The sequence below is a fragment of the Elephantulus edwardii genome, unplaced genomic scaffold (genome assembly GCF_000299155.1).
Source record: "Elephantulus edwardii isolate Elephantulus edwardi_28Jun2011 unplaced genomic scaffold, EleEdw1.0 scaffold00027, whole genome shotgun sequence".
In the NCBI taxonomy this organism is placed as follows: domain Eukaryota; kingdom Metazoa; phylum Chordata; class Mammalia; order Macroscelidea; family Macroscelididae; genus Elephantulus; species Elephantulus edwardii.
In genome coordinates this window covers 10101648-10119304 of record NW_006399777.1, presented here as the reverse complement: position 1 = coordinate 10119304, position 17657 = coordinate 10101648, and the positions used below count along the sequence as shown (strand labels likewise).

Sequence of the window (17657 nt, the reverse complement as noted above, 5' to 3'; positions counted from 1 at the left end):
CACGGTCGTCTGATGACGCCAAGGTTTCCACCACCCCGCGGCGCAGATCTCCAAGTCCTCACACAGTGTGATTGTGCGTTATGTTCAGACCACAGGGAGATCAGAATGATTTTTGGTTTTTGGCAAATGAAAAAAGTCTAACATTCAGTGTGATTCTAATTCAGTGTAACTTCTCCAGTTTAAGTGCGACACAGCTGATTGGTCTATCAGGGAGATGTGGTCAGCATCTGGTCAGGGCTGAAGAGTCCTCCAGGCCAACAGTGATGCGTGGTTATGGAGACAGCCAACACCCTAGCTGTGTCCTGGTGGCCTCCTCACCTCCACACTGCACACACACATATAAATAAGCACAAAATGTACAGTTGGCATCCAATGGCCCGTGTCTGGACACAGGGCCCTTACGGGTGGACTTTGAAGGCCAGGAGCTCCTCAGAGTGCATGTTGTTCAAAGACCGAAGGTCTGGCAGCTTCAAAAGAAGTTTTGTGAAAATGGAGGCCTCGTTGGGGTGGTTCTTCGTGATTAAGGTCCTTAGTGCACGGATGAGGGTCTCCTGCAGGGCCTCCACAGAGTTGACGTTCTCTATCCCAGATCGATCTGACGGAGTGCAGAGTGGAGAGAGACAGCATCAGTACACCGCTGTGAGCATTACACAACTCAGCACCACAAACGCAAAGAAAGATGGAACAAAATCAAAAGTAATCAGCATCATTCCAAAGAGCGCAACTGTGAACTGCGAAGCCTACCAGAGTGGACAGAATATACATCGCATCTCACGCTTGGAAAAACCTGGACTTCTTCAGTGCTTATGTGCATCAGAGAAACAAAAGCTTCAGACTGTTAGAATTTGTTATCTACTAATGTCACCTACTTCTAACTGGAAAAATAACATAATGTAGAGTTACGTTTTCACTTTGTAAGAAACGTCCACGTTTGTATGTTACCATGTGGATGGACAGCCTCGTCCTAGAACCCACCATTCCTCGTGAGTGGGCTGGCCTTTGCTACCTACTTCTAACACACACAGCACGGACACTTCTAAGATCAGCGTACAAAGGAACGGTGGTTTTCATCTGGACTGCTCTCTCACGCAGGGATTCAGAAAAGCCAGCCGTGACGGTGGAGGTGCCCTAGGGAAAGGCCTCCAAGGTAGGAAAGCAGTGGCTGTCCCAGCAACAAGTGGCCTGGGACCAAGTCCCACAGCCAGTAGATCCTTTCCTCCTGAAGCCAGGATCCAGCTCTGTGCTACAGCTTGCCCACAACCTATAAGAACCTTTAAACTAGAGACAAGCAGGTAAGCCAAGCTCATATTCCTACGTCACCAGCAACATTAAAAAATTCAAGTCTCACCACTGCTGTCAGGTTGTAACCGACTCCAGGGTTTTGGAGGGTCTACAACGCACGGAAGGAGACCACCCACCTTCCTCCTGAGAGCCACTGGTGGATTCGCAGTGCAATGCCCTGCACAGTGAGCCACCAGAGCTCCTTCCTTCAGAACTGGGAGATGGGGGCAATCTGCTATGCAACAATAAATAATAAGAAATAAATAATCATAAGTAATATACTATTACAATAAATATAATAATACTATATTTAATAATAATATATATACCCTGCAACTCCCTTTCTTCTAGTATACTTCACTGAACTCACTGTATGTCACTCTTACGGGCTGCTGCATAGTGTACCCTAAGTACAGTGTGTGGCCATCCTGGCCCTCTGAATGAAGGGGAAGAACAGTTACTGAGGCTGCATTACACACGAAGAGGATGCCGTGTGAGGACACGTCAACAAGGACACCAGGAGCCAGGAGCTGCCAGGAGAGAGGCCCCGGACAGTTACTCAGAAAGACAAGAAATGGCAGTTAGTAAAGGCCATCCAACTTAGGGACACAGGTGGTCCTTGGGCCATGAAGATGCTGCAGACCGACAGCTGTCTGTAAGTCAAATGTGTATGTTAAGTGGAGTAGTTATATATCGTATCTTGTGTCACTTAGTCAAACGTCTACCTTTTTAGGCATAAAAAATAATCAAAAGATACTTCTAAACACAGTAAAATAACACTAAAATGATACAGTAATAAAAATGTTTTATTAACTGTTTTGATGAACATCACTAAAGTAGTGCCCGAGTTTTGTTATTTGTGTATACCTTCGTAAGTACAGGTTGTACATACATGATTCCCGTGACCCAGGACAGACTGGATTTTGTTACAGCCACCCTCTGCAACCATGGTATTAAATTAGTGATTCACCAGGAACCAGGGACACAGAAAGAAGGATGCCTGACATCAGTCACCGCCACGCGCCTGCAACCACAGTGCTAGAAGCTATGCACCCAGCACTTGAAGTTCCAGCAACATCAGCTCAGGAGAGGCCTCCGTGACGCCTCTGGGCTTCACAGATGAAAGGCCTGGGAAACGACTGCCAAAAATTAGTGGGTCACAGACTGTTCCCAGAGACTTCAACGCGTGTGCTCGGGATGCCGTAAGGCACCAACGCTGCCGTGTGGTGGGTCAGTGACAGAAAGGGAAGTCGACAGAGGGCCTGGCACACGGCCTCAGACACACCGACCCATGGAGGGGACACATGGGGTCACCGTGATCTACAGCGGCACTCTCACAATTAACAAAGTCGACTGCCCGTCGAGGTGTTCCAGCAGCCACGGCTCCATTTCCTCCCGCACAATAGGAGGCAGCAGTTCACAGGAAACAATCAAAGGCCTCTAATACGCAGAGGGTGTGTGGTGTCAGCCTAAAGCTGGCTTTTTTAGCCATTCCCTTAGTCCCCTCTGGGGAGGGAGGAAGGGAGAAAGACAGACAGACACACACACACACACACACACACACAGTCTTGTAAATCATCAACAGCTGTGGAACATAGAATGCTTCTCCGATCAATTTTTAAATTTTGATTCATTCATGTACAATTTAAGAATATTAATATTTATGTGAATATGTATGTCCATAATATCTTCATGTTATTTCTGACAGCTGCCATCAAGCTGTCCTCTAGATCATGGTGTTTGCACGGACAACATCATGGGCCACAGTCTTCACGGACTTATTTTCTGGAGCTGCACTGTCAGGACTGGACACCAGAAGAGTCAGTGCAGCGGTACACTATCAGGACCTGAGTACAAGAGTCAGTGCTGTGGTACACTGTCCAGACTGAGTACAGAAGAGAGTCAGGGCTGGGGTGCAGGGTCAGGATCTGGGTACACAAGAGAGTCAGTGCAGGGGTGCACGGTCAGCACCTGGATACAGAATAGTGTCAGTGCATGGAGCCCTATCAGGACTTGAACCTGGGTCTCCCACAGGGAAGGCAAAAGTTCTCTTACTGCTCTTGTGTAATGACTCTGCATGTTACTAAGTGAAAAACTCCCCTGGCTTTTAATGGCTGTAATGTTTATACAGTGGTATAGTGGCCTAGTGGTAAGGAGCTGCAATGCAATCTCAAAGGCATGTGGTTCGAATCGACCAGTTGCTCTGCAGAAGGATGAACAATCTCATGCGCGACTTACCGCCACTGGAGGGTCAGCTGTGGATCAGTTCTACTGCACAGCACATAACACCAACACTCTTTACACAAGCAGGTCCCCAGCCCCGCCGTCCCCTGCACCAGGGTCAGGACACACTGCCCACCTTTACATAACTGCAGCACCACCTGCCGCCACTGACCTGGTCCCAACACACAGCAACCCTCCGTCAGGCTCTGGAGGCTGCAAACATTTACGAAAGGAGGTCCCTCTGCCTCCCTGGGACCACTGGTGGATCTGAATCCGCCCGATGCACCGTAGTACACCACCAGGGCTCCGTTCTCACGAGGAGTCATTCATCTCAACCGGACTAAGAATTCTGGATTTTTAAAGAACTCTGACAATTAGATATAGAAGAAGGGAAGAGATCTTTTTCTAAAGGCGTTAAAAAATGTAAAGATGTTTATGGTAGAAAATGTACATGAACTGAACAGCACATGGGAAGAGTACATTTCCTGGGAAATAGGTCCTTCTCACCCACGTCTCCTCAGCTCTTCCTGTGAGCTCTAGGCTGTGGTCCCGTCATATTCCTGCTACACTAGGTCAAGAGCGGTCACCCTGTTGCTGTCCCGTGGCTCACTCACATATGCCGGTGACCACATCCTCCTGCGGCATTCAAGCCTCACACCAAGCACTGCCGTGTGCACGTCATCACACGGGTGTCCTCACACGGGCTTCGTTACACGGACTTTGTCCTACCCCTGCACTCCAGGTGATACTTCCCTGCTGAGCTTTGATCCCGCAGCCAGGTGCTCCCTAATTCACCAGCCTCTGTCCTCGTCCTTGCTGACACACAGCCCAGGTTCTGACCCCTGTTCCTCCCATTCTTGGGTCCTCCCACACCTCTCCCCCTTTCCTTATATAAACGGGGCTGGGGGGCTGGGAGGTAAGGTCCATCTCTGATGTCCTAGCTCTACTTCAACTCCTTCTCTATTTAACCCAGTCAGTTTAGCAGTCTAGTTTTTGGTGCTAGCTCTGTCGCTCTAAACACACTTTACTTGGATGGCAAGCTAGTCACTCAGCAAGTAAAAAAAATTAAGAAGAACCAATTATCTTTGATTTCACAATAAAATTTATCAATCTGATAATGTCAACTCAAATCACTATGAACTATTTATCAAGAGATTCTGCCAAACAACACACAAAATTGAGAAGACACTTAAAAGATTACCAAGCAAACAACCAACCATTGTGACATAATCTTTTCATACTATTCCCACACCACGAATGACTTTTTCCTCCAGGCAGAGACAAGGTTTTCAGCTGGACTTTATGATGAATGTGGCATCAGGATTTGGGGAAGGCTTATCAATAACCTTTACTATGCAGATGACATAAACTTGCTTGCTTCAAGTAAAGAGGACTTGAAACGCTTTTTGTAGAGGATCAAGGACTACAGTCTTCTATATGGATAACATCTCAACATCAAGAACACAAAGTTCCTCACCACTGGACCAACATATCATGACAGATGGAGAAAAGATTGAAATTGCCCAAGATTTCATCATGCTTGGATCCACAATCAATACCCTTGGTGCCAGGAGATCGAGATACATATAGCATTGTGAAAGTCTGCTGTCAAAGAGCATCAAAAGTCCTGAAGAGCAAGGATATCAGGTTGAAGACTAAGGTGCTCCAGCTTCAGGCCACAGTCCTTCCAATCACTGGCTATGCGTCTGAAAGCTCAGTAATGAACAAAGAAGAGAAGAGGTGATGAGTTGTGGTGCTGAAGAAGAATGCGGGCTACCCCATGGACTGCCAAGAGAGCAAAGACAGGTCTCAGAGAAAGTGCAACCAGAACGCTCCCTGAGGCAAAGATGGTGAAGCCTCATCTCATCTACTTTGGGGCATGTTGTTAGGAGGGGTTATTCCTTGGACATCATGCTCGGAAAAGCAGCGGGGCAGTGAAGGAGGGAAGAGCCTCAACCGGATGGACTGACCTGGTGTCTGCAGCAATGGATTCAAAGGTGCTGAGGGTGATGACAGGATGTGGCGAGTCGTACCTGACTAGACAACACTTCAAGCAAGGCAGAGGTGGTCAGGAAAAACTGCTCAACTGTGCTACAGCACATCCTAAGACTTCACTTACACGACTGACTTATCCTCTAAACACAGAGCCCTCGGGCTAAACCAACCCTTGTTCCTCGCAAGCGCTAGTCATTTCAAGTGTCCTCAGCAGTCTGCAGTGTGCTGCCCCGTAAACCAGTCATTTACAGGCTGCTGGACATAATCAGGGCACAGAATCCTTTCAAGACCAACTTATTTTCTACTTTAAAAATTGTTTTAGAACTATCGGTTTTCAATAATGGAATAAATTTTTAATAAAAAGGATTTTTTACAGTAATATGTGATACAATGAGTGAGACAAAAGGTTCTGTCAAATGCATAAAACTGGTTGTTGATGAGTCTACCTGCAACACTGATGCCACATTCCTCTTTACAGAGTCCAGCTTCTGGAAGGATTTGCTTAGCGTCCAGAATAAACAAGACTGAAGAAAGGATACTATCCTGATGCACACATTTCCTGATGATGAACCACCCAGTGTTCCTCTGCTCTTTTTCAACAACTGCTTCTTGGTCTGTGTGTAGGTTCACCTGGGCACAACCAAGTGTTTGGGAATTTTCCATTCTTCTCAAGGTTATTTATAATTTGTTAGGATTTCACAGCCTTTGCATAATTAATAAAACACACGAAACATCTTTCTGGTATTCTTTGTCTTCAGTCGAGATCCACACATCAGCAATGATATCCCTTGTGCCACAGCCTCTTTTGAATCTAGCTTGAGTTTCTGGCAGTACCTTGCCAGCTTAGTATTTCAGCAGTTTTTAAAATATTCAGCAGTATTTTACTTATAAGTGATACTAAAAGACAGTGCATGATACAAGTGAACAGAGAGCGAGGAAGCAGTTACTTCAGAAGATCCAAAACTGCAGCTCACCATCAAGAAAACAAACGTCTTCACCACTGATCAATAAGCAAAAACCTAAGAGAAAAGACTGAAGTTGCCAACAATTTCATTTTTCTGAGATCCACAATCAATGCCCATGGTACTAACAGTCAAGAAATCAAAAGACATGTTGCACTGGGGAAAATTTGCTCCAAAAGATCTGTCCAAAGTGCTAGTAAGCAATGATGCACATTTAAAGACTAAGGTGTGCCTGATCCAAACCATGCTATTTTCAATTCCTACACATGTGAAAGTTGGACAAGGACGAAGGAAGACAGAATCCTCACTGATACCTCCAAAATGTGCTCCTGGTGAAGGCATGGAATATCCCAGGAACTGCTAGAACAACAAAAAAATCTGTCCACGAGGAAGAACAGGCAGGACGCTCCCTGGAAGCAAAGATGGTGAAACTTTATCTCCTGTACTCTGGGCATGCTGTCAGGAGGGGCTGGCCACTGGGAAACGGTATGAGGCTGGGAAAGGTGGAGGGTCAGCAGAAGAGAGGAAGGAAGCCCCTCAGCAAGACAGACTGACACCGTCTCTGTAACAATGGGCTCACATGAGGACGGGGAAGGACAGGGCACGGCTGACATCTGCTGTTCACAGGGTTCCTGTGAGTACAACCGACTGAACAGCACCTAACAACTGCCCGAGTTGAAACTCACCAGTAAGATCACTACAATATAAACGTAAACTCAAAACCCTTCAACTCATGGCTTCTGAGTCGGAACAGACTCATAGCTGACATTCTGACTCTGCTGAGTGTCCCAAGGCTGTAAATCACACAGAAGCTATAGATAAGGAGCCAGGAAACCTGAGAAACACCATCAGAGCCTCACATAAACAAACATCAGATGGTATAACTCAAGTGTCTCAGACGCTCGCTCACTCCTGAGTGTGTGAGTGCCCGTTCTGTGCCGGACACCAGCAGTGTCCATGGCGTACTCCGTTTATTTGAAAAGATGAGGAAATCAAACCCTAAAAGGACAAAATTATTTACCCATGTCCTACAGAAACCCAGTGGCAGAACTGTTTGTTGTTGTGTACCACTGAGAGGGAACCAACCCACAGCTGACAGTTTTCACAGGTACTAAGTCACACAGGAGGAGAGTCCATTCTTCCTTCCACAGAGCAGCGGATGGAACTGAACCGTGTATCTCTGCATTGACAGCACAATTCCTTACCCCTAAGTCATCAGAGTTCCAGAATACATGGCTCTATGTTAACAAACTGCACCATATGGCTATATGGCTATAGTCTTCAGTAATCTACTTTTAACGTTCCAGTTAAATGTGTTGTTATTAGGTGCAGCTGCGTCGGCTCTGGTCACAGTGACAATGCCGTCCAATCCCAAGCGGTCCTCACAGTCTCTACAGGGCTAAAGGCGCAGTGCCGCTGTCATTGTGGTCAGCCATCGTGCTGGGGGTCCTCCTCTCCACTGACCCTCTACTTCTCCTGGCATCATGTCCTCCCCCAAGGGCTGGCCATCCTGGTAGCACGCCCAAAGCGTCACACGTGGATTTACAGGAGCGTCACCTGCCTTCACTCAGTCTGCTAGTGTACTGGACTGGAGCACAGCAGTGCCAGCAGCTCTGCTCACCTGCAGGTCACAGCCTCCAGTGGTTCAAATCCACCAGAGTCTCCTAAGGACAAAGACGGGTAACATCCTCCCCTTCATCACTTACAGCCTCGGAAACCAGACGGGTCGGTCACCTAGGCCAGAACTGACTCCCTGGTGGGGAGTTATTTAAGCGTTGTTAATATATTAAAAAAAAAAAAAAAAAAACAGACTCAAAAAAAAATTATAAAAGCTGAAAAAATAAAAACAAAAAACCCACAAAAGCTGAAGACTAAGAGTGGTAAATGCAGTGCTCGCTTCGGCAGCACATATACTAAAGTTGGAACGATACAGAGAAGATTAGCATGGTCCCTGTGCAAGGATGACACGCAAATTCGTGAAGCATTCCACATTTTCGACCCTGAAATGAACCAGTCTCTAACGAAGGCTAACTCCTAACTCCTTTCACCTACAAATTTCGTCTTTGGATACAAAGCTAAGTGGATAGTCCTTACCGAGGGACTGTTTCAAAAGAGGCAGGGAGAAGAAGAGAGAAAAAAAAAAAAAGAGTGGTAAATGCAAGAAACAAAAAATGCTATTTTAATACTACTGACTTTTGCATAAGGAGAAAAAAAATCACATAATACATTAATGGGTTCATGCAACCGAGTGTCTTCCTTAAGGCCCTGCCACCAGCGGCCACCTCTTCCCCTGAGCATCCCCTCCAGCTGCTACGGCTCATGTGGGTTTTTGCCGTATGCTCTGAAACCAGCCTTCTTACCTGCAGACACCAGGACCACCGCTGTAAACAAGCTCATCTCTTCATCGCTAAGCTGGAGGGCATTCAGCTTCTCACTGAACTCAAACATGGAGTTGAGGAGGTCTCCGGCCCCCATTGAGTGTAAGTCATCCACACTATACTTCTTCCCACTTAAAAAGGTGACCGTACGCTCCTTCGCATCAAACAATGATGCAAACCGTACCATTAAAACCTGAAAGAGAGAGAGACCGACATGTGCTTAGAGAACCAGTGAGAACACTAAAGAATAAAGCTAAGTCCTCAAGTCAAGGAAGGAACATTGTACATATAAAAGAAAAACTGGTTACACAGAACCTTTCTCCTAAGAGAACGCAAAGTCTCGATGGAAGCAATCATACTCTGTGTACATCTAAAGGCATTAAGCCACCGACAGCGGTGTCCTGAGTCCTGCGATACTCTGAAATGTGATCAACCCAGACCTGAGACACAAATGCAGGCTTAAAGGAGGTAACAGAAGCTGTCCAGGCACAAGGGCACTCCCAGGGTACCAAGTCCGCACACAGTCTCTGAAGGGCAGCATTTCAATACAGCACCACTTGGAATAAATACAACCTCCAATCAAAGTAGCACAGAAGACTGGCTCGAGTGGCCAATTTCAAGATCCCCACCACAGAAGCCACACACACAGTAAACTGTGAGCTGAGTGTCTCAACACCACATTAGCAGTGAAACTAAACAAAATCATTCAGCTCTGAGAATGTGCTGGGAGTCAGGTAGGAGTCAATTTCAAGCTGACAGCAAGGAGGAGTGTCTGACTCGGCTTAGCTAAAGCTCTCCCTCCATTACATTAAACGGTGCCATCTATCATAAGCGGAATAATACAGAATAAAAACAAAGTTCTGTTTTACCCAAAAGAGCAGGAGTCTTCTATAAACACGGCGCTAAGTGCAGACATAGCAATTCTGGAGGCCAGTCCCGGGCTGTAGCTCTGCATGTGCTGGGCGCTGACCGCTCGTCCAGCCAAGCCTTTCCACCTCTCCAGGCCGGTCCCCTCACTTCCAGCACGAACAGCACAAGCCTGATCGCTTGCTGCCCTCCCAGCTTTGACACTCATGTGTTTTATTATTATGTGTGTGTGTGTGTGTGTGTGTGTGTGTGTGTACTGTCAAATCGGATCTGACTGGTACAGGAGGAGATTGTCCCTCCTTCTCCAGCAGAGCATCTGATGGATTCGAACTGCACACCTCTGGGATTGCAGTGCAGCTTCTTGCCACTAGACCACCAGAGCTCCCTGACACGCATGTATTTATTTTAGTTTTTTTAAAAAAAATCTATTTTGGTTGTCTGTTTTTTCCTTTTTGTGTACAGTTGAATGGGATCTGACTGACGAGGGGATTGTTCCTCCTTCTCCAGCAGAGCATCTGGTGGATTCAAACCACGCACCTTAAGAACTGTAACATAGCTTCTTGCCACTAGGCCATCAGAACTCCCTTGCAATCTGTTTTCAATGAAAGTTTATAAAACACATTTTTTTCAGACATTCGTAAGCTTTAATCATCGATTGATGCAATTAACTTATGACAATGTCTAAGCAAATCCTCGTGGATTTAAATTCTCTTCACCCATTTACTGTTCCTTTTCTCTCATCTCCATTTAATCCATCGTGTATACCCTGTTCCAGATTGGTACTTGCAATTCACCTAATGTCTGATGATCTAGTCCCTTCAGACTGATGTGCTCTTCACCTGTGTAATACTCCACTGTACAGATGTACCAAAAAGTCTCCATTCACTCTTGGGCTGCTTCCATTCCTTTGCTTTATGACTCTAACGTTTAATGTCTTTGTTGAAACTGAAAATCCAAGCAGTAAGTGCCACTTTGTATTTATTCCATAGCTATTATATCAATGGATATGGTTTTTTCCTCTAATTCCAAGGTCCCTGGAAAACAAAACCTGACCTTATTCAGGACAGGTACTGGCTTATGAGAAATTAGAAATGGGGTGGGGAATAAATGAGGCAGGAAAGGAGGATGGCAAGAAATCACTCCATCCTGTGACTCCACCTAAGAAAAAAATGGGCAGAATGTCCCCCTGCATGCTGAACAAAGTGCAGAGGTGTGGCCCGCCAGGTATCAACTCCTCCCCTACCACCTGACATTTCAGAGCTGTGTGCAACTGTGTTTCCAGGGAAGCTCCAGGGCTGAAGGCACAAGGACAAATGTCACCTGACCTCACAGGGGCTGCCCGAGCCTCGGGCAGAATGCATTGCAGAGAGGTGCTGAGCCTGAGAGAGGTCTTGTCCACTTCCCAAACACCCTGCAAGCTCCTGACAGAAGACTACATCCTAGTCTCCTTTCTTATTCTTTACTGAGCATACCAAATGCCGGGTGAGGCATTTCAGTAGATGTGGAAGACAATGCAATAAAATACAAAGTCTGTATCTGAAAGCAATACTAGAAATTAGCATTGGGTAGACGCAGAACACATGTATTTCTGATCCTCAGGAATTCTAAGTTGGCCAGGTCCCCTCCTAAGGTCCCAGCACCACCAAGCTGCCTTAGTAGTTTGGCTCTCTGGACTGTAATCCTTTAAAAACAAGTGCATGCCTTGCATCGTCAGTATTTAAACATTAAGAATTCAAACATACCTCGAAAGTCCCAGCCTTTAACAGGTTGACCTGGTCATGCTGCGACAGATCTCTGAACCCAGGAATCCGCTTTGCAAATTCCACCACTTCTTTTACTGCTGGAGTGAAGCTCATAGAAAATTCTTCCCAGACTTCGTGCCCTGATTTATGTGGATCCACGTACGGAGACTTACTCATTGGACAAACCTAGTGACACAAACAGAAGTATTCTTAAAGGTGAGACATGAACAAAGTCATTCCGCTTCTCAACCCCCATGAAAAGAACCCCCGAGACAAGTAACATCTACGAATATTAGCACTTCCTCCACTTGCCACTCAATTTACAATTCTGAGCATCACTGTGGAAGAATTCTACTACGGACATACAGGGTCTCCATACGCTAGAATCGAGTAGATTACACTGGGTTGGGTGCAGGGGTGGATTAATCAAAACCACCATCCTACCAAGTTCTCTGACAACTCGCTGTAGAACTTTTCTGGGTTCCTTCCCCAACATTGCCAGGCTCTCGGGGTTCCTCCTCTAACACTGCCAGGCTCTCCGAGTTCCTTCCCCAACACTGCCAGGCTCTCCGCGTTCCTTCCCCAACACTGCCAGGCTCTTGGGGTTCCTTCCCTAACACTGCCAGGCTCTTGGGGTTCCTTCCCTAACACTGCCTCCTTCCACTGGCACGTGGTGTCTTCAGCTTCCACTACACATTCACACACTTGAGTCTCTGACAGGCCTTCTAATTACTATTTCTTAGGTGAGGAAATGAGATCTAAGAGACCTCTGAGATATAAGCACAGAGTCACTGGCCTAATGCACACTGGGTTAATACTTCCAGGCTAATTATTTTACCCTAAAAGGGCAGAACTGCCATTCTCTAATTTCTAAAAGGAAACTACCCGTCTTAAAACGGTCACCAACTACTTACTTCATAAACAACAGAGTGACCACTGACCTCTACTTACTGAACCTGGAAATAATAACTAGAGACAGAGTTACACCTTCTCAATGTAGAATGGGCTGGGAGGATTTTTTTGTGGGGAAGGAAGGGGACAGGAAGCGAAAGAAATAGTAGAAAAACCAAAAAAGATGATGCTACATGCCCCATATATGGTATTACTAAAAACCAGCCTGTAATGTTTCACTAACTAGATCCAAGAATGGGGTGATTCTACAACCATGCAGAGTGTCACCCAGAAATACTCAAATAACCTCAACTGTTCATAGATACTTTTCCATTCTTGAGGCAGCCACTTAGTAAAATACAAAGTCATCTTTCTTCCAGTTTCACAGAATCAACCAGCCACCAAGGGAAAAACATGTAACAAATACTAGAGTTGAAAAGGGGGGAGAAAAAAAAAGATTTTAATTACCTGGCTGTAGACAATATCAAGCACTATCAAGGAACCTCATGGTTTAAACTGGAAATGATGTGATACTGCTGTTTTTGCTGAAATTTTGGTTGAATATGAACACTGTACTTTCACGTATGTTTTGAGCATTTGATGAAAAAAAAAAAACCCCACAACTTGAATAACACAAATATCATGAACCCAAAGGACGAAGCCTGTGAAAATCCTTAGAAATTCAGCCTATTCTCAAGTCCTAAATAATTAAACACTAGTTCTGTATCCCAAGGCCTTTCTATAATACACTAATTAAAGAAAAGAGTTGACATAAAGGGCAAAGAACCAGTGGTAAGGAGTTGTGCTGTCAACTCAAAGGCACAGGGTTCGAATCCACCAGCTGCGGAATTCCCAGGAGAGGGAGAAAGATGGGCAGTCTCCTCCCATGTGATTTACTGCCTCTGAAACCCCGCTGGAGGGTCAGCTCTGAGTCGGCTCCAACTGGATGGTATAGAATAACTTTGGCAAGCTAAAAACTTCAGCCCTATGATGAAATGCAGAAGCCATTACAACACTGCCTTACCAGTGTACTTCAATTTTAAAAGAGATTTTCAAAGATTAAAGAACCAATTTTGCATGATTCATATTTTACATAAAATCTAAATTCTAATCACAGTATCAATCAGATCACATGCCTGTCCCTAGCTCAGTAAATTAGGTCATTTAGCAACTGAGGTTTGCTAAGATTATTTGACCTAAAATGCTGTACAACTCTTAGGTTTCCTGAAACCCCAAATCATTATACCCTGAATAAAAGAAAGCCTTTAAAGCTTTCCTTGATCCAAGGTGACCAGAAACATTGATTTCACTATACCAGGTGCATTCTCCCTCCAGTGTTGCACAGGTAACTACTGTTCTCATTCTGAGCAAATCCATCTACTGGAACTCTATCACATACTCTTTGAGGGTAAGCAGTGGAGAAGTTCATACAATGTCCACTGGCAAGACAAAGGCCATGCCCGTTTGCGTAATGCATTATGTTCCTCCCTTTGTACTGTCCACTGAGACACTGCTGGCTCTCCATACAGGGAAAGTGGCTGCTCAGCCCACTGCCGCCGTGGTCATGATTCAGGTTGTACGGCTCCAAGTTCTTGGGAAGCCGCTCCCCTCTCGGGGGCGGCATGGTCTCAGCCGAGTTCTCTCGCTGCTCCTGATTATACATGAAAGTATCCTTGTGGGCCCTGGTCACCAGGCCGACCACTTCTTCCTTGGCAAAATCAGAAGAGGGCGAAGCCGCGCATTTGCTGTCCTGCTCCGGCTGGGGCTTGGGTCGCAGCTGCTCCTGGGCCGGCAGGGCCGGCGGCTCGTGGTGCCCTCCTAACGCGTCACTCTGCAGGTGACCGCCAAACTGGCTGTTCATCATGGTCTTCATTGCACTCTGCATCTCAATTAGCATCCTCTGCTTTTCACGCTTAGGGATACGACCGAACCGAACAGCTAGTGAAGAAAAAGATATTTAACATCGATATTCTAACAAAGACCAGTTAGCACAAAAGAACACACAATTACCTCTGAAAGATACGGCCTGTAGCCAAACAAGTAAAACCGTCTATACCCAGGGGGGCCTTAATGATTCTCATCTTGCTGATTTATGTTCTTTGAAGCACCAAAGAGGGGGAGAAGCAGGGAAGAAGTTCTTTTATTCATTCCAAAACAAAGATAAGAAGGTGATCTACTTCTTTGTTTTTTTAAAAAGCTAAATCGAAATAAGATATATGAAATGAACCAATGTAAACAGTAGTTGTAAGCAGACCAGCATTACGACCCAACATATTAACAAGGTTGAGGGTGCAGTTCTCAAGAAGGCATGTGGGGTTCACCTGTTCGTACCCATGAATGCTAACAGAACCCAATGAGTACCCTGAACAATGAACCCCAGGTCACGTCACTGGTGGACACTTGACTCTCAAAAGCTGAAACCACTCAATGAGCTATTTTCTTCTGTTCTAGCTTCTCCAAAAGAATATAATCCTTTAAAAGCAAAACAATCAATAAAGTTGACATCTGGAATAGGAGTTTGCTGTATTTTCATTCTCTAAAAAAAACACTAGTGATTTACTCTGCAGGTGGCTGTTCCGCTAACTCAGAGGCCATACCCTCTGGTGGTTCAAATCTACCAGCAGCAACTTGAGGGAAAGATGGGCTCTCTCTTCCATGCAATTTACCCCTTAGAAAACCCGCTGCAGGGTCAGCTGTCAGTTCTGACTTGATGGCAATGAGTTTGAGGCTTTTCAGTATTTGAAACCAAAAGAATAAATAAAAATGAGACTGTTAATTCTCCACAGTTTTAGAAACCAGCCTTAGAACGGATCCTATCTTTAACAATCCTAACCCCTGAGAGAATAAAAAGGAAAAGCCTCTTTCTGGCCCAATGTTTATACAAAGATGATAATTCAATACAACTCTTATACAAACATGGAGAACAATTCAATACAATCCAACATCCAGCAAAAAAAACTGGAACCAATCTAATCATAGTCTCTAACCATTATCACTATCAAAAACAATTCTAAGTGTTTCCACCAAAAAAGTGTCATCATTTTTTTCTTTTTAAGTGTCATCATCGACCCTGGATTTAACATTTCAAGTTCTATTTAAAAAAAAAAAAATTCAGGTAATTGAAATCAAAGCACCAATTGCTGACACGTGCTGTTCAATACATTATTTCTCTGACAGAGATGAGACAGTGGAGTTAGAGTAACTTACTCAAACAACACTTCCCTAGATTCATTTTCAGCAATTCTTAATTAATCCCAGTAGATTAAACCTCTTCATTACTTACAATAAAACGAGATTCTCCAAAAATAACTTCCCTAAGCACAACAGAAGAGTCAGATCTTCACAAGCTGTCACCGGCAGATATTACTAAAGTTGCACAAGTTAGCACAAAACTTCTTTGCTCTATGAGAACAGATTTCGCCAGAACGGAGCCCCAGCCTCCACTCTAGCCCCAGGTCCCTCCCGGGGCGCACATCCATGCCAAGAAGTCTCTATCTGAGCCCCAGACACACATTATCCTCCAGAGCCAGAAGAAGGGATGGAAGTCACACAAGAAGTCGTGGGGTCCTCGGCCACGTCAAGACATCAAGGGCAGAAAGCCTAGGATATTTTAAAAATATTTCACTAAAGATTGGGGAGGGGAAAGGAAGACTGGGGAGCGCAAAGAAAGTATTTGAATTTAATATGTAAAATTTAAAAAAAAACCAAAAAAACAACAACCCAAACTTTCCAACAAAAAGCAACCAAAAAAGCAGCTAAGCCAAAAACTGTTTCTGGACAATGGCACTAAAACTTGGCTCTGCTGCGTCAGCCTCCTCCAACACATCAGAAAGGGTTTTCTGAATTTCTGAATTCAGCTTCATTCTAAGCAGAGAGAGACACTGCTAAGTGGTTTCTGTTCTGGGCTACGCTCAGGAGTTGAGAGCTGAGCTACACATGCTTAAACACAAGGCGTCATCAACCAGGAACGTACCATCTCTTGACATGCCGACAGACAGACACTTTTTGAAGCGACACTGCTGACATCTGTTCCGGTTCATCCTCATTATGGAGCAGTTTTCATTCTTCAGGCACTTCTTGTACTGGATGTTTTGCTGAATGCTTCTCCGAAAGAAACCCTGAGAACAGAGGAAAATGGCCTCACATGTTTAAAAACATCCGCACCAGCTACCAAGCAGCTAGCGAGGCGTGGCTCCAGGCCTCACTATCCAGTATACATGTAGGAAATCATTTTGGCTTAGAGAGAAATACTAACCTAGATAGAACTAAGTGAGTACTTCCCAGCACCACCAAGCACCAACACCAAGAAGCCTCTTCTCCCCCTGGGAGATCTCTCACTTTGCCCCAGAGCATCATCCCCTATACTCTGTCACCTGATCTGCCTATCGCCACATTTTCCATCAATACTTCTAATGGCATACAAATTCTAAACACTACTGAACTATAAAGAGCTGGCTTCTGAAGAACTAACAGTGAGATGTGTTCAACGGCTGTCATTTCCTACCTCATTTTCTGGATTAATCCAGCTTGGTCATTCAATCCAGCTGCCACTGGCAAGACCAGGATCTAGGTGCCAGATGTGAGCAACAGGCATGCGTTACGCTACAGGCCCACAGACTCAATAACGTACCAACGAAAGACAACTTCAAAAACAATTAAAACGCACGCTGTGGAACAAGTTCAAAAATTCCCAGCTCTAATACAAGCTGAAGGTCACCTTGTGGCACTGGGGCGTTCCCTAGGAGTCAACATTGTTCTTAGTTTGTGTCAAATGACTCCCTCCCTCTTGATATTAGCATAAAGAGGCCTTATCTGTAAAAGACTTCACCATTATCCTTTGTTTTTGTTTTGTACTTACTTGTGATTTTACTTTGTTTACCTTCCTTATGATTCTAAATAAATACTCAGAGAAGCATGGCTTGAGGCCTTCAGTCATGCAAACTGTTGGCCCCCTGTTTTTCACCAAAAAAAAAAAAAATCCCAGCTCAAAGGTTCCAAGGAGGACAGGAAGCTCAAGAACAATACCAAAATGTATACCTGCATTTTCCTTAAAGCTCATAATCACACATCTCATGAAGCTGGACTAAGTAGCTAAGGATTACAGTAGCTAGAGAGCCCTCATGGCCTAGAGTTAAGGAGCTGAGCTGCCAACCCAAAAGTGTGCAGTTTGAATCCACCAGCTCTTCCACAAAGAGAAGATGGGCAATTCCTTTTAAGCGATTCACAGCTTAGGAAAACCCATGGGAACATCAGGTATATATGTATGTGTGTGTGTATATATATATATATATATATATATATATATATATGTGTGTGTG

At 45.0% G+C, this 17657-nt stretch overlaps 1 protein-coding gene across 1 annotated transcript in view; it reads right to left on the bottom strand.

Annotated features, from left to right (window-relative positions):
* Nucleotides 1-334: 334 nt before the first annotated feature.
* Nucleotides 335-17657, bottom strand: part of NR1D2 (nuclear receptor subfamily 1, group D, member 2) — a 34901-nt gene continuing 17578 nt past the window's right edge. The window contains exons 4-8 of the mRNA XM_006883347.1: nucleotides 16313-16457; nucleotides 13655-14277; nucleotides 11449-11634; nucleotides 8822-9032; nucleotides 335-595 (exon numbers count right to left, since the gene is read on the bottom strand). Coding sequence (XP_006883409.1) covers nucleotides 399-595; nucleotides 8822-9032; nucleotides 11449-11634; nucleotides 13655-14277; nucleotides 16313-16457 — 1362 coding nt within the window. The 3' untranslated portion in view covers nucleotides 335-398. The remainder of the gene's footprint in view (nucleotides 596-8821; nucleotides 9033-11448; nucleotides 11635-13654; nucleotides 14278-16312; nucleotides 16458-17657) is intronic.